Source organism: Trichoderma gamsii (genome assembly GCF_001481775.2).
Source record: "Trichoderma gamsii strain T6085 chromosome Unknown Scaffold_40.2, whole genome shotgun sequence".
NCBI lineage: Eukaryota > Fungi > Ascomycota > Sordariomycetes > Hypocreales > Hypocreaceae > Trichoderma > Trichoderma gamsii.
The window spans coordinates 1-24,146 of record NW_020171377.1 but is presented as its reverse complement, the minus strand read 5'-3'; the positions used below and the strand labels follow the sequence as shown (position 1 = coordinate 24,146).

At 48.7% G+C, this 24,146-nt stretch overlaps 7 protein-coding genes across 7 annotated transcripts; 3 read left to right on the top strand and 4 right to left on the bottom strand.

Moving 5' to 3' along the window:
* Positions 1-442: 442 nt before the first annotated feature.
* On the top strand, positions 443-2,939 carry TGAM01_v208865 (ATP-dependent RNA helicase DBP4; the record flags this gene model as incomplete). Its single annotated transcript, XM_018806988.1, has 2 exons — positions 443-568; positions 636-2,939. The coding sequence occupies 2 exons, from the start codon at positions 443-445 to the stop codon at positions 2,937-2,939; spliced, it is 2,430 nt and encodes an 809-aa protein (XP_018659878.1).
* Positions 2,940-3,652: 713 nt separating this feature from the next.
* Positions 3,653-6,810, bottom strand: TGAM01_v208864 (hypothetical protein; the record flags this gene model as incomplete). The annotated part of the gene is made up of 2 exons (XM_018806989.2): positions 3,653-6,336; positions 6,399-6,810. The coding sequence occupies 2 exons, from the start codon at positions 6,808-6,810 to the stop codon at positions 3,653-3,655; spliced, it is 3,096 nt and encodes a 1,031-aa protein (XP_018659879.2).
* Positions 6,811-8,958: 2,148 nt separating this feature from the next.
* TGAM01_v208863 (UDP-glucose 4-epimerase) lies at positions 8,959-10,470 on the top strand (the record flags this gene model as incomplete). The annotated part of the gene is made up of 4 exons (XM_024550427.1): positions 8,959-8,987; positions 9,191-9,452; positions 9,547-9,997; positions 10,073-10,470. The coding sequence occupies 4 exons, from the start codon at positions 8,959-8,961 to the stop codon at positions 10,468-10,470; spliced, it is 1,140 nt and encodes a 379-aa protein (XP_024404808.1).
* Positions 10,471-10,754: 284 nt separating this feature from the next.
* TGAM01_v208862 (NADPH2:quinone reductase) lies at positions 10,755-12,030 on the bottom strand (the record flags this gene model as incomplete). Its single annotated transcript, XM_018806991.2, has 2 exons — positions 10,755-11,009; positions 11,080-12,030. 2 exons carry the CDS (start codon positions 12,028-12,030, stop codon positions 10,755-10,757), a joined length of 1,206 nt encoding a protein of 401 aa, XP_018659881.2.
* Positions 12,031-14,222: 2,192 nt separating this feature from the next.
* TGAM01_v208861 (hypothetical protein) lies at positions 14,223-17,264 on the bottom strand (the record flags this gene model as incomplete). Its single annotated transcript, XM_018806992.1, has 5 exons — positions 14,223-14,238; positions 14,291-14,671; positions 15,057-15,168; positions 15,219-15,605; positions 15,989-17,264. The coding sequence occupies 5 exons, from the start codon at positions 17,262-17,264 to the stop codon at positions 14,223-14,225; spliced, it is 2,172 nt and encodes a 723-aa protein (XP_018659882.1).
* A 972-nt stretch (positions 17,265-18,236) lies between these two features.
* On the top strand, positions 18,237-20,557 carry TGAM01_v208860 (hypothetical protein; the record flags this gene model as incomplete). The annotated part of the gene is made up of 3 exons (XM_018806993.1): positions 18,237-18,265; positions 18,544-18,991; positions 19,043-20,557. 3 exons carry the CDS (start codon positions 18,237-18,239, stop codon positions 20,555-20,557), a joined length of 1,992 nt encoding a protein of 663 aa, XP_018659883.1.
* Positions 20,558-20,801: 244 nt separating this feature from the next.
* TGAM01_v208859 (hypothetical protein) lies at positions 20,802-21,167 on the bottom strand (the record flags this gene model as incomplete). Its single annotated transcript, XM_018806994.1, has 1 exon — positions 20,802-21,167. One exon carries the CDS (start codon positions 21,165-21,167, stop codon positions 20,802-20,804), a length of 366 nt encoding a protein of 121 aa, XP_018659884.1.
* Between the last annotated feature and the right edge of the window lie 2,979 nt (positions 21,168-24,146).

Sequence of the window (24,146 nt, the reverse complement as noted above, 5' to 3'; positions counted from 1 at the left end):
CATTGTCCTATTTTAATTCTCAGACATGAAAAGCTTCTTTAGCCCAGTGTTAGATGCGTAGTGTTGTAGAAAAGTGCATTCTTTTCGCTCCGTAATCATCGTTATGCCGCTTACGCTGCTTCAATGACGTAGACTACAATTATGCAAGCCTTTTGTTATTTGAATCAGGAGAATTGCATTGCCTTTATTTGCATTCTATTTGTACCTACTTTGAAAATCCAACGTCACTTGTGAAGGCGTAGCGCGCTTAGAGCGCTACATACCTAGCCTACCCTGTAATAGCTCCTGGTATCCTTATCGATAGCGATAAGATAAACCGACCCGACAAAAAAGTTTCCGCCATCTCTCTATGTAAGCATGGCGAGGTTCCAGTGGCAGCGCTTTGGATCTCGACGTTGATGAAAATTCTTAATTCGCCATAGCATTTGCTTTTATCGTCACAATGCCTTCACGAGCTGCTGTGCGGCAGCCGCCGAAACACAAGCCCAACAAAACAGAGATCAAAAGGCAAAAGAGGAAGCGCGATCATGAAGACCTACAGAAGATTGAGAAGGCCATCCAAGAGCTGGTGGGTTGCAGAAGCGCAAGCAAAATTTGGTATGCCTTTCTCTGTCGCTGACTTTGACTATGTACAGGACCCGAAGTCTGGCAAGATAAAGACTTTCGCCGACCTATCCTCAGCAATCTCGCCCGCAACAGCATCCGGCCTGCATTCATCGCATTTCACGAATATGACCGATATCCAAGAACAAGCGATCCCGTTGGGTTTGAAAGGAAAAGATATCCTCGGCGCAGCAAAGACAGGTAGCGGCAAGACGTTGGCTTTCTTGGTCCCAGTGCTGGAGAAGCTCTATCGTGCGCAATGGACAGAATTCGACGGCCTCGGTGCGCTCATCCTCTCCCCGACTCGCGAGCTGGCAGTTCAGATTTTCGAAGTCCTGCGAAAGATCGGTCGACATCACGCCTTCTCCGCTGGTCTTGTTATTGGTGGAAAGAGTTTGAAGGAAGAAGCTGAGCGATTAGTCCGAATGAACATCCTTGTTTGTACGCCAGGACGAATGCTGCAGCACCTGGACCAAACGGCTGGCTTCGATGCAAACAACCTGCAGATTCTGGTGCTGGACGAGGCGGATCGCATCATGGACCTAGGGTTTCAATCTGCGGTCGATGCGCTGGTTGAGCATTTGCCCAAATCTCGCCAGACCCTCATGTTCAGTGCCACACAGAGCAAGAAAGTCTCAGATCTTGCCCGACTCAGCCTCAAAGACCCCGAATACGTCTCTGTGCATCAAGATGCAACAACAGCCACTCCCTCCACTCTTCAACAACACTACATCGTCACGCCCCTCCCCGAGAAAATCGATACTTTGTATGGATTTATCAAGGCAAATGTCAAGAGCAAAATCATCGTTTTCCTTAGCTCCGGTAAACAGGTCCGCTTCGTCTACGAAAGTTTGCGTCATCTTCAACCTGGTATCCCGCTTCTCCATCTCCACGGTCGCCAAAAGCAAATCGCACGATTGGAAATTACAAACAGATTCACAGCTGCAAAGACGTCATGTCTGTTTGCAACTGACGTGGTTGCGCGAGGCATCGATTTCCCGGCTGTCGATTGGGTCATCCAAGCAGACTGCCCCGAAGACACCGATACATACATCCACCGAGTCGGACGGACGGCCAGATATGAGAGCAATGGCCGTGCTGTTCTCTTCCTCGACCCTAGCGAAGAGGAGGGAATGATTAAGAAGCTGGAGCAGAGGAAAATCCCTATACAGAAAGTACACGTCAAGGACAAGAAGAAGAAGACCATCAGGAATAATTTACAAGATATGTGTTTCAAGAATCCCGATTTGAAATACCTCGGCCAGAAGGCCTTTATCAGTTATACCCGATCAATTCATCTGCAAAAGGACAAAGAGGTGTTCAAGTTTGATGCCCATGATTGGGATGCCTATGCTGCGAGCTTAGGTCTGCCCGGAACACCACAAATCAAATTCCAGAAGGGTGAAGATATCAAGAGGATAAAGAACGCGCCCCGCCAAGGCATGTCGAGCGATTCAGAGTCTGACATGGATCTGGATGGAGCGTATGATAAGAAGAAGAAGGACAAGAAGAAGCAAGAAGTGCGGACGAAGTACGACAAGATGTTTGAGCGAACCAATCAGGACGTTTTGTCGAGCCATTACTCTAAACTTGTGTTGGATGGAGGCAAAGCGGCTGAAGAGAGTGGAGACGATGACGATGACGACGACGATTTCTTGGCTGTAAAGAGGCGATTAAATGACGATGATCTTGATGCAGTCTCCGGGAAAGCACCTGTGAGTGGCGCCAAGGTCATACAGCTAGGCGGCGACGACCTCTACGTTGTCGACTCAAAACGTCGCGAGAAGGCTCTCCAATCCAAGAAGAAGATGGCTAAATTCCGAGGCAACTCCTCTAAACTGGTCTTTGACGAGGATGGCAACGCGCACGAAGTCTACGAGCTCCAAGATGAAGATGACTTCAAGCAACAGGGCCCCGCGGACGAACAGCGACAGAAATTCGTCGAGAGCGAAACGGTTCGTGTCAAGGAAGCCGATGTGGACGATAAGCTGCTCGCGAAACAGAAGAAGCGGGAGAAGAAGTACAAGAAGAAAGAAAGAGAGGCGATGGAGATGGCGGGAGGAGTTGACCCGAGACTGGAAGGTCCTGAGGACGGAGAAGATCCGCTGGCGCTGCTGCGTTCTCTGCCCATGGCTGGCGAGGATCGCAGCGATGATGGTGCTTCTGACGCCGAGCCGCCAAAGAAGAAGGCCAAGAAATGGTTCCAAGATGACTCTGAAGACGAGGATGCCAAGAAGAAGAAGAGTGGAAAGAGGAAGAAGGTCTTTGAGGTGGATCAAGAGCCTGAGACTCTAGAGGATTTGGAGGCTTTGGCTGCGGGCTTGTTGGATTCTTAAAAGGGAGCTTTGTGTTATACCCTTGCTTGATGTGGTTGTTGATATTGGTGGTTATATGGAGGGGATGTAATTCAGAGCATAATGTCATTTTTAGATGTAAACACATTGGCAATTTTCATCACAAAGGAAAGATGAGTTCGCAATAGTGACATATTCATCATTTTCAACCCACCTTTCACACACTGGTACTCTCAACACTCTGTTACGTTGTATATCTAGACCCACGACAAGAACAAATTGTCACGGAATCAAGAACCTAAGCTACCCTCCCAGAGTCTTCCTCACTGGAATAGAGAATTGTAAGAACAGTGTAGCACATGCAAAACATCAGTAATAACACCGACAGCATACTGACGAGTAGCCCCAGAACTGAATATAAATCTCTATTGTTTCATTCAAATACCTAAGAATAAGCCACATGCTCATCCATACAAGAGTCGAAAAAGGCATTTCTCTATATGGGGTATTCTTCCTATATAATACTAATGCATCTCTCTCTCATCTGCCTATTTGTAATTCCGACCCTATTCTGCGTGCGCCTGGCTACCACAAAGCAAAAAAAAAGAGAGCACATAAGATGCTTACCCACTAATAAAAGGGAAAAAGAGAACAAAATTCAAGAAGAGATCAAAATAAAAGCCGCTCCTATGACGCCGCCGAATGCATTGTTTTTGTTGTATTCCCCTTTTTCCTTCCCTCACCCTTTTCTACTATTATATATCATCTTCTTTGTACCCGTAGAGACGAATGCGGTAGAAACACGTGTGATTCGGAGCACCGTAATTGCTCACGGCCCGAACAATCACTTGGTCCGTCTCCGCGTTAAGAGCGACGAGTTCGCTGCTGAGGCGATGGACATGGACGCCATCATGCAACTCTGCGCCCTCGTATACAAATTGCGAGACTTTCACAAACTGAAAAGGCAAATCAGCCGGCGTATAGTTCCAGTCGAATTGATCTTCGGGGTAATGTGCCGCCGCAAAGTCCAGGAGGCGCTCTCGCACAGCTCTGTCCTCAATCTTAATGTATACTTCGATTTGGCGAGGTCGGGCTCCGGGGTTCGTCGTCGCGCCGGGCAAGATGTGTTCAATCACAAGGTGCTGAGGGATGATGGAATGACCCATGAGGACGCTCAGCTTAGCACCATGTGGGTTACCGCGCTTGTTGACCTCGCGCGCAGCACACCAGCAATCACCGTCGTCATGCCAAGGGAGCAGAGCTTCTATAGGTGGATATGGTTGGGCACCCTTGAGACCCTTGTCGTTGAGATATTTCGCGTCTGGCTTGAATGTTGTAGATGTCTGTTTGACGTCCACAATAGCTCCTGCGCCGACTCCAAAGTAGTTGACTTGGTTCTTTAGATCGGTATCCCAGTGCGCACGAATCTGGCCCTTGGCCATAGCCTCCAGGTTGAGATCAGCAATAGCGTTACGTATTGATCTGTCAACAAGTTTGGTAACTTCTGTGCGCGTTAGGCTCGAAGAATCATCCTTCTTGGCCAGCTCGAGAGAGTCACGTATCTGCTGTTCTAGTCTGGGTTGCAGCTCGTTGATTTCGGCCTTCATCTCAGACCAGTGAGCAGCAAACTCGTTCTTCAAGTACTGCAGGAAATATTCGCGAGTGACGACAGTGCTATCGCTTTTGGTGCTCTCAACATGCTTCTTGATTATCTGATCAAGGCGCTTATCAAGATCTTTATCCGAGAGAGATCCGGTGATTTTCATCTTGTCAAGGATGGGACGGAGTGTTTGCTCAACTCTGCGCTGATTATCACCTGCCCATGCTTCCCACATGTGCGGTAGCTTTTTGGCAATCGCGTCGTTCCCTTCAGTGATTTTGGAGGCGATTTCAGGACGTCCTGCCACCCACGCGGCAATGTCCTTCCATTGCTTCTCCGTTGATGGTTCGTAATTATTGCCCTTCTTGTTTAGCATCGGGAAGCTGCCGTCTTTCTCAATCAAATCTCGCATGGCATGCCAAAACTCTTGTGTAATGACTGGTTTTCCGTCCTTGAGCGTCATGTGTACCATCTTGGGGACGACTGTGTTTAGCTTCTCGATTGATGACTCGTGAAGCTTCCCAGCACCCTTCATCAGGCGGAGATCTCGTAATACCTGGTTGATTAGACCCTCAAATTCAGCATACTTGTCACCTCGCAGGTCATCCAGTTCTGGAAACTCATCCCACGCGCTTCGTGAAGGCCAGGAAATGGACGGAATGAAGTTTCCAATTCGAGAAGCAAGGTCTCCAAAGCCAGGTGGCGTTGGTATTGACACTGATGGAACAGAAATAACAGGTAGCTCATCCAAGCTTGGTAAATTGGCAATGGCAATGCTGGATAGGACAACGGCCAGCATAAGGATGGAAAAGCCACTGACGGTGTATACTATCGCCTCGCCAATAACCGAGAGCCGCCGCCGGACAGTCTCTGAGAAAAAGCCAGAGGAAAATTCAGAGACAAAGCTGGTGATGCTGTCTATCATGGAGCTGAACACCCAGTAGATGGCCCGTAAATATGTGAGTGGATTAAACAGCTGCTGCCAGTTTATGGAATCGTCGGTGGCTGCGGAATCGACTTCTGAATCAAAGTCAGAGCCAATATCGGAGGATGTGGTAGAATCATTGTCTCCGTCTCTGTATTGTGTGTCTCTGGGTGGAAATTGTAGCCTAAAGCCCCAGGGAAATAGAGACGCGAGGATTCGTCGCAAGGTGCCTTGACGCATATGCAGAGCGTAACTTTCCGCCTCTCGGATGTTATTCTGCACGGCATCATCCAATTCGCTGTGATCCGATGCAAAGCGAGAGCGAGGTTGCCTGGCAGCGATGGTTGGAGGAAAAGGAGCAGAGCTGCCGACATTTCTTCGAGTAAGAACCGCCCGTTGATCTTTGTCCTGCGATTGACTTGCTCCATTTGTAGTGGCGGGTGGTTTCTGAACGCGTGTCCTCGCTTGATTCTGTTCGGTTGGTCTACTCGTGCCAGCCGTCTGGCTTAATTGAGAGTCAGACTCGGGAGGACTGACAGGCCCAAGAATCCTTCCCCCTAAAAGGCTCTTGACAGCGCTCCAAGCTCTGTTTGGAGTCGGATTGACTCGATCTGGGGTGGTCCGATCATACTGGTCTTGTGTTGTCCCCAGAGACGAAACCAGTGGCCGGCGGTGATTTGCCTTTCTATTTAGCGGAACAGGTTGGTGGGCTGGTTTTAGTTGCGGCATCGGTGAAAGTCTTAATGAGGCGTTACCAAAATAATCGCCTTCAGCGTCGAAGCTGCGCAAGTCAGAGTCGTCGCTTTCGGTGGGAGTGAGTTCTCCGTCCTCATCGTCTCCTTCGGTTACCTCTCCATCTTCATCTTGGTGGAACGATCTGTCGAAGGCCAGTTTTGCAGTGGCATCTGTTCTCGCTAAAAGACTAATTAGTTGTCAAATTCACCACTAAAGCAGACCCTTCAAACGAAACACATACCCAACTTTGATGAATGCGGCTGTTGATTCGTCTCATCGTCTGAGCCCAATTCTGAATCATGGTCGCTTGAAGTAGGTTCCCTTGTGAGATCATATCGATGAGCCGTTTGTGAATTGGAGTGAAGTCGCCGCAGCTCTCTCTCTTCCTCGGCCTCCTGAAGTTCTTGTCTCTGAAGAACATCGTTCATCGCTTCCTCGAGGCTCAGTGGCATGCCGTCACTGCTGAGGCGTCGAGGGGCAGAAGGTTCAGTCGCGGCGCCATACGCATATTGGCGTCTTGCACTGGGCGCACCCTTCAAAGTAGGAAGATTAGGTTTTTTAAAATCTTCGACTTCCGTCCGCGTAGGCCCTCGCTCAGCATGTCCGCGATCCCTCGACCGTAGTCTCCCTCCTCGGCCTCCTCCATTCGTCATGATAGCAAAGTGAAAGCTTCTTAAGCAGCGGCGTATAAAGAGATGAGGGAGCAGTCGTTGTGTTGAAAAAGATATGGAATTTGGTGGGTATCGAAGATGGGAATGCTTGAGGACTGATATCTTCAAATAGCAGCGAGTCTAGATTTGGGATTGACAGAACAAAGGCGGCCGTGATCTAAATTTGTCTGCAGCTCAAAATCCGAGTTCGTTGGTGGCTGGGCCCCGGATTCTTTGTGTCCTTGCCAAGATGAATCCTTACTGGGCGAGAGCTGCGATCAACAAAGAGCATCTTTATTGACTTTGGGCACGACGCATGGCACCTGAGCCGGCGGTAGGGCGATGTAAAGCCGCTCGCTTGATTGTATCTACGCCGAACAATGAGAACCTTTGAGCAAATCGGGATTGAGGCCGTGAGAGATTCGTTTTCGGAAATGCAGAGCTGCTTTTGTTGTCTTCCCTTTTCCCAATGAGATGCCTTTGAGCCTTAGTGCTTTGCGCGGACAACTTCACTGAGGCGCGCAGGTAGCGTGACGCGCCGAGGCTTAAGCGGCGCATTTTGGGCGAAACATCAGGCACGATTCATCACGGTCACGTGCGCGTCCGGAGATGGTCTGTCATGAAGTACTGCCAGTGTTCAGCGTTTTTAACATGGTGCAGGAATTTTTGTTTTCCTGAATATATGGTACTGTCCTAATATTTCCTTCTATGATTGATGGAAATGCACTTGCAGTGGCCAGCGGTCCCCGACAGTTAGTGCACGGCGCCTCGGCGAGGGTCTTTCGGCGCATTGCCCTGCAGCTGCGGTGGGCTTGATCAAAGAGCAAGGAAGCACAACAGGAAATAGTGGCTTATAGCCATCGACGGATATGAATCTCGTGAGATTACAAAATCAAGTTTCACATAGATGAGACGATATATCGGTCTAAATGATACAAGCATAAGCGTGTTCCGCCAGCGCGGATCTTGCCAACTTTGCGCATTGTCAGAATCGAGTCTATCAAGAAAACAAGGCGGACAGGGGCATGTCAGATATGATGATGTGCGTCTCATCTTACAGACGAGCATCAACAACGCAAATGATCTGCAGCAAATGCAAGCTTCGCATCTCCTATTTTATGAGATAGTTATTGAAACATTGCAGAATAGAATCAAGGGGCAATGCTTTTTTTTTTTTTTGGCATGAAATTAAAGCTTGACATCCAAGCAAATGCGTCATCGCAAATGCTTACAAGTAGAACGGGGCACAATCGTGATGCAGCAAGGGCTTTGACAGGGCAGCATCAGATTACAGTAGTGTTCAATATTTAGAGGTTGTAACAGTAATTTGAGCTTATACGACTAGCTCGTGATAACGGGTTGCAACGTGTGTTAGACTGTGACAATGAATAATGATGCCCCATTTGGCTTTTCCTTCTGGCGTGTTCGTCGAATAATAACTCCCCGCTAGAAATCGTGGCAGCACGAGCAGATTGAAACTGAAACGAAAATGTGGGTTCCTCCGTGATCCCCGTAACATCCATCCGTCTGCAATGCCGTTCACTAAGTCGCCTCCATGCTTTGCTCAATTGACTACCTAGTAGTATCGTCCAGTTGTCCACGGGTGTTACGAGCATGAATCGAGCCTTCTGAAACATGTCGTTGCGGGCTCAGATCCGCACTCAGAACAGAGGGTTCAGCTGGATCGGCAGCCAAGTGAGGCTCTCCATAACGAGCAGCAGCATCTCATTTTCTGCATTTGCATCTCTGTCTTCACGTCCATCCACATCCCTGTCTCTGCCGTTGTCGCCGTCGCCGCCGCCACGTTTGGGATTTGCGGTGGTCGGAGCTCAAGATCGTCACCGGCTCCAGCCAGCGCCCCAGCGGCTGCACCGCTATAGCGACTACTACAGGCACTGCCCCCAGCGCCGCTACCAGCGCCAGCGCGCTGTCGATCCGCGCCTATCAAAACCGCTAATATCAGCCGTATCCGCATCCCACCCCATCCGCATAGCACAAGCGCCATCACAAGCTGCAACTCCATCGTCGTCTCGCAGCAATAAATTGCGCTCCCCCCTCTTACCTCGAACCGGCTCTGTGTTCACCAATCCCGCGACTCCTCACCTCAAACTCTCTAGACGCTACTTCTCGAGCTCTTCAACCACAACCACAATGCCTGTCGGAACTGTCCTCGTCACCGGGTACGACCCCTCTCTTCCATCTCGCATCTCGCGGCTTCCCCTCCATCCCGCTTCTTTTTGGTTGCGCGCTTATTACCAAATTTGTTGCGCTGCTGTGCGCGCTGTGTCGGCATAATATTTGCGACGCGACGCGATACGATGCGAAACAATGCGATGCGATGCGATCGTCACCATTTGGCTCGTTGACTGACAGATATTCGCAGTGGAACGGGCTACATCGGCTCCTTCACGACTCTGGCCCTGCTGGACGCTGGCTACGATGTCGTCATTGTCGACAGCCTCTACAACTCCTCCAAGGTCGCCCTCGACCGCATCGAGCTGCTGGCCGGCCGCCGTCCCGACTTCTACCAAATTGACATCACCGACGAGAAGGCCCTGGACGAGGTGTTTGCCAAGCACCCCGCCATCGACAGTGTCATCCACTTTGCCGCATTGAAGGCAAGTTTCGCCCCGCACTCCTTTTCGGTTTGCGATGCGACAAGCAAGCGATAGCAGATGGACGCGAAAATGAAGAAAAAGAAAGAGAACAAGAAGTTAACATGATTCAACCGTGTTCCAGGCCGTCGGAGAATCTTCCGTGATCCCTCTCGAGTACTACCGCGTCAATGTTGGCGGCAGCATTGCCCTCCTCCAGTCCATGTCCCGCAACAATGTCACCAACATCGTCTTCTCCTCCTCCGCCACCGTCTACGGCGATGCCACTCGATTCCCCAACATGATCCCCATCCCCGAGCACTGCCCTATTGGCCCGACCAACACCTACGGCCGCACCAAGTCCATGATTGAGGACGTCATCTCCGACTACATCAACGCTCAGCGCAACAACCTAGAGAAGGAGGGCAAGCCTTTCCAGCAGTGGAACGGCGCTCTGCTGCGCTACTTCAACCCCTGCGGTGCCCACCCCAGCGGCATCATGGGCGAGGATCCTCAGGGCATTCCTTTCAACCTGCTTCCCCTGCTGGGACAGGTTGCCACAGGCCAGCGCGAGAAGCTCCTGGTCTATGGAGAGGGTGAGTGATGGCATTCCCTTGAACTGCGCTTATGAAGCGCATTGCGCGATATCGAAACTAATACGTTCTTTATAGACTACCCCTCTCGCGACGGAACCGCCATCCGAGACTACATTCACGTTGTCGATCTTGCCCGAGGCCACTTGGTCGCTCTCAACTACCTTCGCGCCAACCAGCCCGGTGTCAAGGCATGGAATCTGGGTTCCGGTCGTGGCAGCACCGTCTTCGAGATCATCAAGGCATTTAGCGCCGTCGTTGGTCGCGATTTAAAATACGAAGTCGTTGCCCGCAGAGCCGGCGATGTCTTGGATCTGACTGCCAACCCTACTCTAGCCAACACCGAGCTGAACTGGAAGACTGAGCTCACCATGGAGAAGGCCTGTGAGGACCTCTGGCGGTGGGTTAGCAACAACCCCCAGGGATACCGACAGGAGCCCCCCGCGGAGTTGTTGGCTGCTGTCAAGAAGGCGTGAAGAAGAATATGAATCAGAAATTAAAAGAAATCTTATAGCGAAACAAAGAAAGGAAAAAGAAGAGTTGGATGAAAAGCTAAAAATAGACATACGTAATCGATTTGGAATGTCGCCAAGATGAGCGTTATTTACAAAATTGGATTTGAACAAAGAATTCCCCCCTTGTTTCACGATAGAATAAAAGAACAAGAAAATTAATTATGAAGACATTACTCAATCAGCAGGCACAATGGGTCATTGGTGATTTTTAATTTATTCTAAATCGTGATAATAATTTTACAAAACTACTCAATCTTAAGTAGCAGCTTGCCGGTTGTTCCTCTGCTCTCGAGGTCAATGTGCGCCTGGGCAGCGTCTTTGAGCGAGTAGATGTTGTGGATCTTGACCTCGACCTTTTTGGAGATGACAAGGTCAAAGAGCTCGGAAGTGTACTTTTCAAGGTCTGCTCTTTCAGAGACGTAGCCGTTGACAATGGGTCTCATCAGCTTGACGTTTTTGGGACCGAGCTGCAGGATGTTGACGGGGGGAACGGCTCCAGACTGCATATTCATTAGCATTGGTTTCTTTCTTTCATTTTCTTTGTTTCATATGAACAGGGCCATCACTTACTGCATTGCCGAATGAGATGAGATGTCCCTTGAGGGCAATCATCTGCAAATCAGCATCAAACGTCGCCTTGCCAACGCCGTCAAAGATGGCATCAACGCCATGCCCGCCCGTAATCTCCTTGACCTTGCTCACAATGTCGTCATTCGAGTTCACCAGATAATCCGCGCCGTAACCCTTCGCCAGCGCCAGCTTCTCATCCGTGCTCGCCGTCGCAATGATCTTGGCCCCGACGCTCTTCAGCATCTGCACCAGCAGCGTGCCCACGCCACCCGCCGCAGCATGCACCAGCGTCCACTGGCCAGCCTTGACCTCGCCCGCCTCGCGGATGAACGTCCACGCCGTCAAGCCCTGCAGGAAGATCGCCGCGGCCTCCTCGCTGGACAGCTGGTCGGGAATGGCAATCACCTTTGCGGCGTCCACAGCCGTGAACTCTGCATAAGCGGCCGAGGGAGCGCCGGCCATGTACGCCACGCGGGTACCTGGAGCGAAGCCCGAGACAGAGGCGTGCGCGGCGACGACTTCACCTGAAGCCTCACGGCCCATGACCAGGGGCATCGACGGCGCGGGGTACAGGCCGGAGCGGAAGTAGGTGTCGATGTAGTTGATGCCGGCGAAGCGGTTCCGGACGAGCACCTGGCCTGCGCCGAGGGCCGGCACGGGGATCTCGGTGTACTCGAGGACCTCGGGGCCGCCAATCTTGGAGATTTGGACGGCCTTCATGGTTGCGGGGACGGGAGCCATTTTGGTGGTGGAAAATGATCTTGTTGATGACGATGATGGAGTTGAGTGAGACAGCGATAGAGATAATGAGGGGGAGGGGCGATAGAGGGGCAGATGAAGTCGACGATGAGGGGCAGCGCCGAGAAACTGGCGAGAGGCTGCTTGTCTCGCAATTGGCCTTGCAGTAAGTCTCTGGAGCGAACGAGACGCAATGGCAATTGATCTCGACATTTGGAAATTGATGCTCTTGATTGATAATTCAATTTATTTTCGGAGATATCGGGTTGATTTAGAAATGCGGAGGGAGTCCCCGCGTATTATTAATAATAGCTTGAGAGCCCATGTTACTTGCAACGCTTGTAAGTTGACATGCAGGGCGCAAGAGTCCACTGTATTAGTGACTGGAGATCATTTAGTGGTGCACAGCACCTTTGCCTCAAAGTGCTGACGGGTGCATTGGCCCTCAATATCATATCAAATAGGGTGAAACGAGAGTTAATGTACACGCACAACTACATAGGGATGCGCACTGCAGAATTTGGTGCAAGGTTCACGGCTATCAAGGTTTTTACTGTTTCATCCTTAGTTAGTATCAGCTGTCTTCATGTTGTGATGCACATAGCTAGGTACTAGTACCCGAGTAACTAGTACCAACACATCTCATTTATGAATCAAAATAGTGGACAGGTTCAGAGATACTGTAGTCAGAGTCAACCAAAAAGTTATAAAATTGGGCTCATTATGGCGCTCGTCGCCTCTAATGCCGACGCATATATTCCCGTGTGTACCTACCTATATGTGCATACATGTACTTTTGTGGCTTCACTTCACTGTCTATATTCGGGCATCAACTATAGCTTGCAGTAATAGACAACGATGTAGACTTTGAGTCGGGTGCGTGCTTTGCGGAGATGTCAAAACTCACTAGCTTGAGCTACGGCTTTCCAATTGATCATGACATAGAGCGGCCGTGGAACCATCATGGCCGATACCGCTTTGCGAACTCATCCAAGGGTCAAGCGTAAAATTATCAATGCTCCAAATTCTTAAAGCCTTCACTATGGATAATACCTAAGATAAGATCTCAACTGGTTTGCCTGTCATAGCTAACCATTAAGCAATCATGCGTAACAAATTATCATGTATAAACTCCATAGAGGAGACTTTGATGAAGCGTGATTAGCATAGAAGCCATAGAAGACTGGAGCAGCAATACCGATGTGATTGAAGATTTTTTCACAGTAGTAGCTTTTGTTTTATCCTGGACAGTATGTTGAACAAAACAATCTATAGATGGCAAATTTTGAGGTTTTATAGGACCTTGCTATGAAGCCCATCAGAGAACTCGCAAGCGAGCTTTCATCGACCATATAGTAGGTTTATATTAATAGATGAACTTATTACAAGCCAAAGCCTCACCTATTCACGGCAGCATTTGCATCTCGGGGACCTCCAACGCACGAGAATATCGCAAGAGACTGCATCACTCGCCCTACAGTTTCTTTTAATATACTCAATCAGTATGTCTCTCTAGCAACAATGCGCGTCAGGATTGTCAAAAGTTACAATATCATTTCCGTACAATATCATTCTTATCGAAGCGCGGGTGCTGTGCTATATGTAGCAGCGGGTCCATGCGATCATTATCGCTGAATCTGTTGACGCCATATCGCTGCTGATTGCGCTGGCGCCTATATCGGATTTTTCCATATACCCAGGATGAGATACCGCGATGTGCGCTGTTGCCCGCTCATTCGAAGCCGCCTGCCGCCCGGTCTCCTCCTCGTCCCGTAGCGGCTTGATGCATATGCGTCCAACTTCACTCTCGAAATGGCCATCGAGCGCGTCGGCCCGTGAGAAACTCCTGCCACAACCCCACTGCCCTCCCGCTTTTAAATCTCCCTTGCACACGAATTTCTTCTCACCGTCATGGAGGCTTTCGTGTCTCTTTCGGTCGTTTTGTCTAGCAAAAGATTTCTTACAAACGGTACAGACGAAGGGTCTCTCATCGGTATGAGACCTTAGATGTGAACGAAGATTGTATGATCTGGTGAATCTCTTTGGACAGAGATTGCATTGGTAGCCCTTCAAAGACGCGGAGTTTGCCTCTGGCTTTGGTTCTGGAGGATTCGGGAACTTGTCTTTACCATCCCGAATGCCGTGAAACCGCAGCAGGTGCTTTGCAAGGTCCGATTTGGATACACACCCGAATATTGCTATAGGACAGCCCTCAAATGTGCAGACGAATGCGCGGTCATGCCGGTCACAATGCTTGTTCCTTTCTTCACGAGTTTGAAATCCCTGGTAAAAATATTGGCAGTATAATCGAGAGCACTTGAAATGCTTCGTTCCATAGTACAACTCAATTTTCCGCTGCGTCTCTACATCACAGTTGGAATTGACCGTCCGCTCAGTAGCTGCTCTTATATTCGCGGTGACCTGTGGAAAATCAAGCACTAGAGGCAATTCCTTGCTGTCTATAGTTAGACACTTGCGTTGCCAGACAATGGCCTGGGCGAGAGAGCTGTACGCCTCGAGAATCTGCAGAGCCTTCAGCTTGTCTTGCATTGGCTTCGATATCACTTGAACGCTAGGCATGTCTGTCGTATGTAGGTCAATGAAAGCCTCAATGTCTTCGCCTAGATCCAGAATTTGATCCTTCTTGGCCGTCGGAAGCCAGTCAAGGAGGTGAAGTGTCCAAGTTGCCACCGCATACTCGTAGAATGCAAATACGCCCGTGACCAATGCCGCCTCTATTTCGGAAGCGTTTGTCTTGGGGTTAATCTCGGGGAAGCAAAGATATGCGATGCTGAGTGCAAAGAGCTCTCGGTTGGCTTCGCCGGTATCAATAATCTCTTCGCGAATGAGAAAGCTGATGAGACCAGTATGGTTAGTCAAAGGAGGCACAGAGTTTTCGGACCATTCTCACTTTTTGGCGGTTGGATGTACCAACTCGACCACATAATCGGTGTGCACTTCAATCATGGAAGCACAAAAGCCCTTTGAGTCATTTATGAGCCGTTTATCTTCATTCAACTTCTGGTTTTCCAAATCCACAGATATGGCACCCTGGATTTCATGCCAATAGAGAGGTCTCTTCGAACAGGATATCCAAGACATCAATTTTTTCGAAATACGCCGGTTTGCTTCCGGCCCGCTCTGTAATATACGTCGAGTGATGCGCCGATATCTGTGGCAGTCATCAATCACCAATCTCGTCGGATAATGCTAGTGTTAAGACTGATGCTTTGACTCACACATCGTCTAGCTCGCTAGGAAAACTATCAGCCTTCCACTCTTCTAACAACGCCTCTCGGGAGGGTTGTTGAAACAGCTCTTCGAGCACGCATTTGGCAAAAATGAACATTCCTATCTGCAGTTTAACAACTAGATACTGTATCGGTCATAGACTTTATTACCTTGAGATCTAGCTGTGACTACAGCCGCGATGTCTAGCTCCTGCTCGCTAAACGTGCCGAATTTCTCTTCAATTCTGATCTGCCAGATCTTGGCAAAGGCCGCGAGTTCTTGTCGATTGCAGTCGGCGGTGATCTTGATAGTAGAAAGCATGGATAAATCCTTGCGAGCGATTCCATCATCTTGACTGACAAAAAGGCAGCGTATCTCATCCATAGTATTCCTGGGAAGGGAGTCAACTACGTTGCGAAAGAATGTGCATATCTCACGCCGATCATCTCGTGGGCACTCGTCAATGCCGTCAATAACAATGAATGTCTTGCGGCTCTTCAGAGCAAGTTGTAAGAGATCTTTGGCTAGACGAGAGCTGGACAAGATAGCCTCTCCGCCTGCTGTCCTTTTTTCTTACACCAAGTGCACTGTATACAGGGAGGTTTTAAAATACTGGCCCCTTAGAGTTTTTATACTAGTCCCTAGCATTTCTTATTTACAACCACCAGGTCCGTGACAAGGAAACAACCAGTGAGCCTTGGACGCACGCGAAAATTAAAGCCGGTTGGGTTTTTTTTTTCCCGAAAAATGGATGGCTGCAGAAGAACAAGGAAAGAAAGGATAAGCCCAGGATCGATAGTGATATAAGAGCGTTTAATAAGGCTGGAACTGAGGCCTTGCATTTTCCATAATCACGCCAGCCCAAACCCAGAACGCGAAGGGACGTATAAGGGCGTCTTCTGTTGTATGGTGCATTTGTTTGCATTGGCAAGTGGCACACCTGAAATTCTATCACTAAGCCATTTGAGCCACTCAGACGCCGAAGCGGCCATTGACTCGTCATGAGTGAGGTTGTGATACACGCTCAGGTGAACGATGTTGCCTTTTTTGCAGGCGAAATCGTATGCTTTAATCGTAGCAGTATAATTCACAATCTCATCGTCATGGGACTGTACAACAAGGAAATCCTTGTATCCTTTTCTCCCGGTCGCGGCGCCATACTGGTCTTGGAATTTGGTGTAAGCTTCATGAATCGTCTTATTCTGCTCAGGAGTAGGCTTCAATATGCCATGGTTCGGGAGGTCAAAGTTGAGGCCCGCATATGAATTGTCGCAGAGCCCAAGCGCATTCATCAGCGGGTAACGCTTCATGGCCTCCGGGGTTAAGACGGGTGGCTGTATGGAGAAATTCAGGGACTGGAAGACGTTCACAATCAGGGGGCCGAATCCATATCCCTCAGAAAGAGGAACGGCGGTCAGGAGATCATTCAGTCTCGCACTAGGAGCTACGGCAACTCCCCCCATGTATTCGCCACTCTGGTTAGAAGCAACACGGGGATTCTCCTCGAGACCCCATATGGCTCCAGCCCCTTGAGAATGACCGAGAGAAGCCCATTTAGTGGTGAAGACGTTTGGGAAAGCTTTGCGGGCGGCAACAACAGCGAAATATACGTCTTCTGAGTTAATGACTGGGTTTCCGTACTTGTGTGTGGTGTAGTTGTTGCCCAAGCCCGCGAAGTCTGTAGCAACCACGGCGAATCCGTGGGGTGGGAGAAGCTTCCAGCTGTCGTAATCGTACCCGTTATAAGAAGACGACGCGGCGCAAGCAGTGACAGTTCCGATAGTACCATGCGCATATGAAATAAGCGGTGTTTTGTTGGATGCCTCACTCAAATAGGGAAGAAGGATAAATCCAGTGGATGGGACTGGCTGTCCACCAACACCGACAGATGTATATTGGATGAACCATAACGAGCTGCCAGGGGTTATATCATACAGAGTGGAATTCTGCTGCTGAAGCTTCAACAGGTCTCCAGGTTTAGATTTAGTAAAGTTATCTGCGGTGGCGTAGAAGTCATAGTTAAATGGAACATCCCCAAAGATCGGACGGTCCAAAGCCTCGAATGTTTGTAGGTTCTCTAGGCAGGCCTTAGAGGAACAACCGTACGCATTACCTTGAGCCTGAGTGATGTTGAGGTCGTTCGGACGATTGGGCCGTTGCGCTTGAACAAGGGCAGCCAAAGAGGCCAGCAGAAGCCCCAAGGAATAAACAGTCATTATATTGGACAACAGTGCGGGATGTATGTATTACTAGGTTGAAAATGGATTTATAAATTGGCAACAAAGTTATAGAATAGAGCAGCAAGAGCGCGTAACGATTCTTTATAAACGTACATGTATGTAAGCTATCGTCGACGGAATGTGGCCATGAGATTAGGGACCGTGGACTGGAACGAATACTAGCTCTATTTGATCGGCCACTGAAGGTTAATTCTTATTGTAGCATAACGCGACACCGCAATTTTCCAAATCGGAAGACATTAACAAGGTGACGTTTCCCTAAGCGTAGGCACCCACTGATTAGAAAGTCTGTTTTGAACACGCAAATACTCTCCTAACGTCAATATTCACAAAACGTCAGATTGACGCTCCAACCTATCACTTATTCAGCCTCAAAGCCACCCAGGTTTGCGGCGGCTCAGTCTGACCTAACAGAGCCGGGCTCGACAACGTTCAAAAAACTTGAAGTGTTCCTCAAAAGTCCGTCTCATTGGTGATTTAAATTGAAAGTGGGGTCTAGGACTGACTCGAGGAAACATGAGTTGGAGCGAGGAAAGTTGGGGCGCCGCAGAGCCGCCCAAGCCGCCGTTGAGAATTTCCTATTTGAACCGTAGTGACCTGTGGACCGCACTAAGTGGCCCGTGCACTGGCTTTTTCCAAAACCGCCAAAGGTTTTCAGTAGAGTGTAACATAACATCGTGGCTCTAGCATTCAGCGCTTCCTATAATAGCCCACAACAGTAGAGCAATCCTATGCTAACAGTTGGGCGTCCTATCTACACATCTTTGTGGGTGGTCTTAGAATAAGTAAGAATAAAGAATACTACTCTAAAATTTTCTCACTTCAATCAAATCGCAGCCGTTGAGATAGGGGCCAACGCTCTTCGTTGTGTGTTACGATACAGTTTTCGACCTTGACTTCGTACATATCCAATTTGCAGCGGGCCTACCTTGCATCTTTACAATCGCTATGCCCGCCGTTTTCCATAGGCATCCCTCGTAAAGTTCAATCGTCGGGTTGGCACAGTGGTTGACAATTGAAGGTTAGCCAGATTGAGAGCTGAATCGATGACCAGCTGCACCGTCCTAGTGCCGAAAACCAGGCCAGGTAACCTCTAAAGAGGCCAAGCGACCGTCATATAAAGGGGAGAAGGATCAACGGTGGGTAGATATTTTGGCGAACTCCTCAATAAAGCATTTATCCGTCTTGCTATGTTGCTATGCGTTCAGCGCCTGCTCCCTTAGCCTCAAGAGCAGCATCTCATTTCAACTGGCAGCATCTACGGCAATGACCCGATTTGGAATACAACAGATCGTACGGTCGTTGCGGAAGACGGAGGATTCATCTACACAGGAAGCCGCCGCCCACGAGATATTCGACTATTCTACTGCGCCTCTCAGCAGCGCCACCGAAATCAGATTGCTCAGCTTCCCCGACTTGGACAACGTGATGTTCTTAAGTGCAAGCTGAGCACCTTCGATATCAACAAAGCACCGCCCTTCGCAACTCTCTCATACGTCTGGTACAACCCTCGCCTCAAGTCAAGTGTCAGTGTGCCTTGTGGCGATGGGAATCAAGCATTATCCGTTCTCGGCAATCTCTACGATGCGCTGAAACATCTGGTGCAGCAGTCCACCTCTGCATTTAGGGTATCAGTTCTAACCTACCTCTGGGCCGATGCCATGTGCATCGATCAATCTAATTTGGCCGAACGTGCGGCTCAAGTACTTCTCATGAGGCAGCTCTACCAAAAAGCGCAAAGCACTTACATATAGCTCGGCTCGGATCAGTCTACGGCAAAGGCTTTCTCACTTCTGTCGGACATGGCAGCCGCTCAGCTAAAGTACGTGGAAGCAGGAGATCGTCGCACATTTGCCGAACTGTCGGATGAAGACACAAGCAGATACGGAATGCCTTCCTTGGCTGATGATCGATGTTCTGACCTCCGGTCTCTGCTGGGAACAGGTTGGTTTACGAGGACCTGGATAATTCAGGAACTGACTGTATCATTCAACCCGCTGTTGGTGTGCAGCACGGAATGGTTCCCCTGGGAGGTCCTCGACAAGGTCCTGCAATTTGCAATAGAGATATCAGACCCATTGGTGTTATTGGCCGGGCTTTACCAGGCCTATGATCTCAATCATATACGGACCAAGATACAAGCCGGTGACTCACCAGATATACTGGAGCTCCTGTCCTTTGCCCAACGATTTGATGCCACTGATGCCCGTGACAAGGTCTTCGCTTTGGTAGGCCTTGCAAACAATCATTATACAGCTGCTCAGCATGTGCATCCAGATTACTCAAAGTCTACCCAGGACGTGTTCCTTGCTACAGCTTTTGAGCTCCTGCTATTCGACTACGAGAACTACCAAGACATGACGCTCTTGCGGCTGAGCCGGAAGTCTTCGAAGCAGACCTTGCCGAACTTGCCATCGTGGGTCCCTGATTGGGCGCTGGGCCAAAAGTCCATGTCAGTGTCAGACTTGATAAATTCAAACGTCTCTTCCAGTCAGAATATCAACGAGCATGATCAACAGATTCGCAGTACCTTTAAAGCGGCTGCTGAATCCGACTCACCAGGGGAAGCGCAAAAGCCCGTGCTCTCGCCAGACGGTCTGAGACTACGGCTCTTCGGCTACCCGATTGCGCAGGTAACGCGCACAGGACCAATCTATGAGAATGTTCGGGGACAGGGCTGGCTGGCTGCCCTGTTTGTGCCCCAGAGGCTTCACGCAGCCTTGAACGAATGGATGAAGATGTGTGAGACCGATACCACTGCGAAGCCAGCTGATAGTGTAGATATCCTGCGGAATGCTCTCACTGTAGAGCTTCTAGTTCATGCCGACGACGCATGTGGCATTTGTGCGGCAAGGCGACACGATTTAGACGTGTGGTGTAGACTACGGCAACGCTTTCTCCATCTGCCGGCGTTCAGCGTGTTGTCTCCATTACGTATGCTGATGGTGAGCTGGAAAACAATGGGGCTGACAGATTCTCCAAGCTCGCAGGATGCGATAGGCTCATACTGGAGGACATGGACACTTCTCAATACTCTACTCCTTGGACGCCGCATGTTCCGTACTGCCAAAGGAGAGATAGGCTTGGGCCCGCCATTGTGTCGGAAGGGAGATTACATATTCGTCGTCGCGGGCTGCAGAGTGCCGCTTATATTGCGGAGAGCCGAGGGTTCTGGCTTTTGGGAATATATTGGCGATTGCTATATGGACGGTGTGATGCAAGGTGAGCAGTTCAGACGGCAGGATTGCGAGGAGTTATGGCTTGTTTAAAATGGTATGCAGCAAGTCACGGTTCAGCGGAATGTAATCCTCATACAAAACAAAGCGCCAGAAGGTCTAAAACCCTTCTATGGCCTGATTATGACTAAATTTTACGAGAGATTGATTCAAGAAGGCAGAATGCCTATTCCATCATGCATGTACTCAAGGGGATTTCCCCTCTCGTCTATAAGGATATCTGGCTGCGAAAGAAACAGATTGACAATGTCAAGAGACAACTTTCCTCTTGCCATTATTAAGAAGTGAACGTATGAGATAAACTCATTTCCTCGACAGCGTAAAGTAGAGGAGTAGTACCTGCCTTCAACCCTTGACTATCCACGGATGCCTTGTGTTCAAGTAGAATCTCCATCGCCTTGCGATGTTTGAAGGTCGCTGCAATAGCGAGAGGAGCCCACAAACCACGAGTTGTAGGTTCTGCTCCAGAGATTGGATCTGCTCCAAGTTCCAGGAGGAACTCGACCATGCCATGATTGACATTGCTATATGCGACAACGAGTGGCGTTGCTGCTGAAACTCTCTCGTCCAAGAGCGACTTATCTTTGCCTACCAAAGACTTGGCGGCGCAAACGTTACCACACGCAGCTGTAACAGACAACATTTTAGCCTTTGAACCGTATGGCCTTCATGACCGCGTCTTGCTTCACGGCGGAAACGATGTTCATGATAGTAGTATAACAGAGACGATTAGCCACACGTAACGGAGAAACAAGCGTTGGGAAAGCACCAGTTGCAGGACTCGAATCCATACCGCATTCAGAAGTAAAGACACTAAGCGATCCATATTGAGCCAGGTTGCTCGCCATAGAAATGATGGAGGGCAGGCGATCTTTCAACAGCCACTAGAAACGTCATAATTGCCGTATTTTTTGGACAAAGATATCAAATTCTTGGCAAGCGACAACGCCACGTCTTCCTTGCCCTCTCTGATGGTGGTGACTCCTAAATTCAATAATGTGTCATAAGGAGACTTGAGCGTTCCGAACTCTGGGCGCGAGAACGGATTGCTCATGGCCTAGTACGCTCTGGACCATGACGCTAGTCCCTGGCCGGTGGCTTTTGATCCATCTCTTATTTCATTCAAGAAAAAGGAATTCTCTGACAAGTGGAATGGAAGAGGCTGAAATGCGTAAAATAAGATATCGTGACCATCTATAATCAGCGGGGGCGTGATACAACCGTAAGGCTCACGTCGAGATTCATATTCGTCGCATATGAGATCTAGCCGTTTCCGAGTTTCGGGTGCAGCCAAATAACTGAGTAAAAACTTCAAAATATTGTAAGGGGGTGCCGCCTCTCCAAAAATGTATCTTTGAGTTCTTTTCAAGGCAGTGTCGTACACTCTTTCGAATATGAACTGGGCCGCTGCAAAACTCTTTGAGACCGCGAAAACAACTGCAAATTTGGCGTGAGGCTTCCCGTAGTTCCATTTGACATGGGGTATGGAATGTACCGCTTTTTTGATAGTTGCGATAACAGAGCGCCATTGCAAGCTCTTCGTAACTCAGCGGCCGCTGTGCAATAATAATACCAACACCATATCCATCGAAGGACTTGTTGGTCGGGGATACTTCGTAAGTGTCTGCGCAAAATATCACCTTTAGTAGATGAAATCGTAATTGAGTCGAGGCGAGAGGAGAAATGGTGAAAAGCTCCTCCGACGAATCCTGAGGCCAGCCAGTGAGGTCCAATATTCGCCTCAGAATTGCATGTAGCTTTTTTACACCCATTTCCTTAAGCTCTTCCAGTTTGGCCCGGATCCAACGGCTGTGTTGCTTGCATTGATAGCCGCTTGCAATTAAACTATCTAGGTCTTCTCCGATAGTTCCATTCCTTGCGGCAACCTTGCATATATCGACAGAGGTATCTTTACACTGACGCAGCTTGTAAAAAAGATCAGCAGGTTGCTTTCCCGTCACCACGATTTTAATCGATGTTTCAGATTTAGCTGTGAAGCCTTTGAGCAATGCCCAAAATTCTTTTTGACTCTTCGTATCACATTCATGAAGATCTTGGACTAAGATAAGTATATTATGGCCCATCAATCTAATGTAGCGAGCTGTGAACAGTTTGAAAAGATCCACTCCCGTTCATACATGGTGTAGGATATTCTGATCGATCATGAGCTCATGACCTGTCCAGCTCCTACTATTCTCTTGACGGGTAAAATGTGAAAGTCATAGCGTGGTAAGCATACCCTTCATTGAACAGCTCAAGGGGTCGCGAGAAGAAAAGACGAAAGAAAAAAGCAACTTGCAATCATCTAGGCCTTTAGCTTTTCGGTCAAGAACCCAGTGGAAGAATGTCTGTTCTGCAACCTTAGCGACTTCGCTATCATTGCGTCCCTTGAGATATAGTACACGAAGACCACTGGATCTGTGCCATTTTAAGAACTCAACAGTCTGAAATGCTGGGAGCTAAGGATGAAAATGTGTAAATGAGAATTGGCTCTGTGCTGGAGCAAGGCCATGAGAGTTCGCTCCATGGGAGCCCATGACGAACAAGGAATGTAATATAGATGAGTTAGCAGAGATGTTATACAGCGATGATTCATGCTTACTACCAATTTCTCAGAAAATTTTAATCCTAACACGGGGAATATTTTCGGTACCGGCTATCATCACAAGGACAATACTACGAGCTCAAATATAAGCCTTCAAAATTCCAGTAAAATGTCTAAATAAGAGTGTAAATACAGAAAGTTAAACTTAATCAATTGGCAAGAGATTACAAGCTTTAGAAACTGGCTCTTCTGGCTCCCTTATCATAGTCAATATGGGGCCTTTGTGAGGCTCGAGAGACTCGTGGGGCTTCTCAAGTTCTTGGGATTCAGAACAGTCCAGGCCAATATGGTCTAACATTGGGCTTATATTGTCAATCGCTTCCATGATCTGTTGTACATTGATGTCGCCAGCTACTATAGGAGTACCATTCTCGATTGATTCAAGTGATATCGGCTTCCAGATATGATCTAATTCAGGGCCGTGTGCAATAGTGAGTGTCCTTCGGCTGCTGAGTCAATTGATCTAAACAATATGATGAGTCCGGGGTCCGCATATAATATGAAAGATGAAGCCTGCCACTTTTGCCGATCTCTGGCTTTATACTTATATTTGTGCTACTGCAGCTCATAGATGTGGTGGGATTTTCGTCACAGCTCGTCTCATTGAGCAATCTTTATAGAGTAGATCAGAGAGGCATTTGGCTAGATAAGCCTTAGATCGATCCCGAAGGAAACGACCCCGCCCTTTTTATCGCAGGACTTGTTTCAACAGTTGAAGATGAAACATCATGAGCGTCCTATGATCTCGTTACATAAATTTATAGAAAGTAATCTGGTACCCAATTCTATTATCCGATTTCGGAGCTATAACGTCTACTACTATCTATGCTATTGCTGTTATTATTGCTGCTATTGCTGTAACTGCTACTACTGCTGTTTTTATTGCTGCAACTGATGCTACTGATGCTACTGATGCTACTGATGCTACTGATGCTACTGATGCTACTGATGCTACTGATGCTACTGATGCTACTGATGCTACTGATGCTACTGATGCTACTGATGCTACTGATGCTA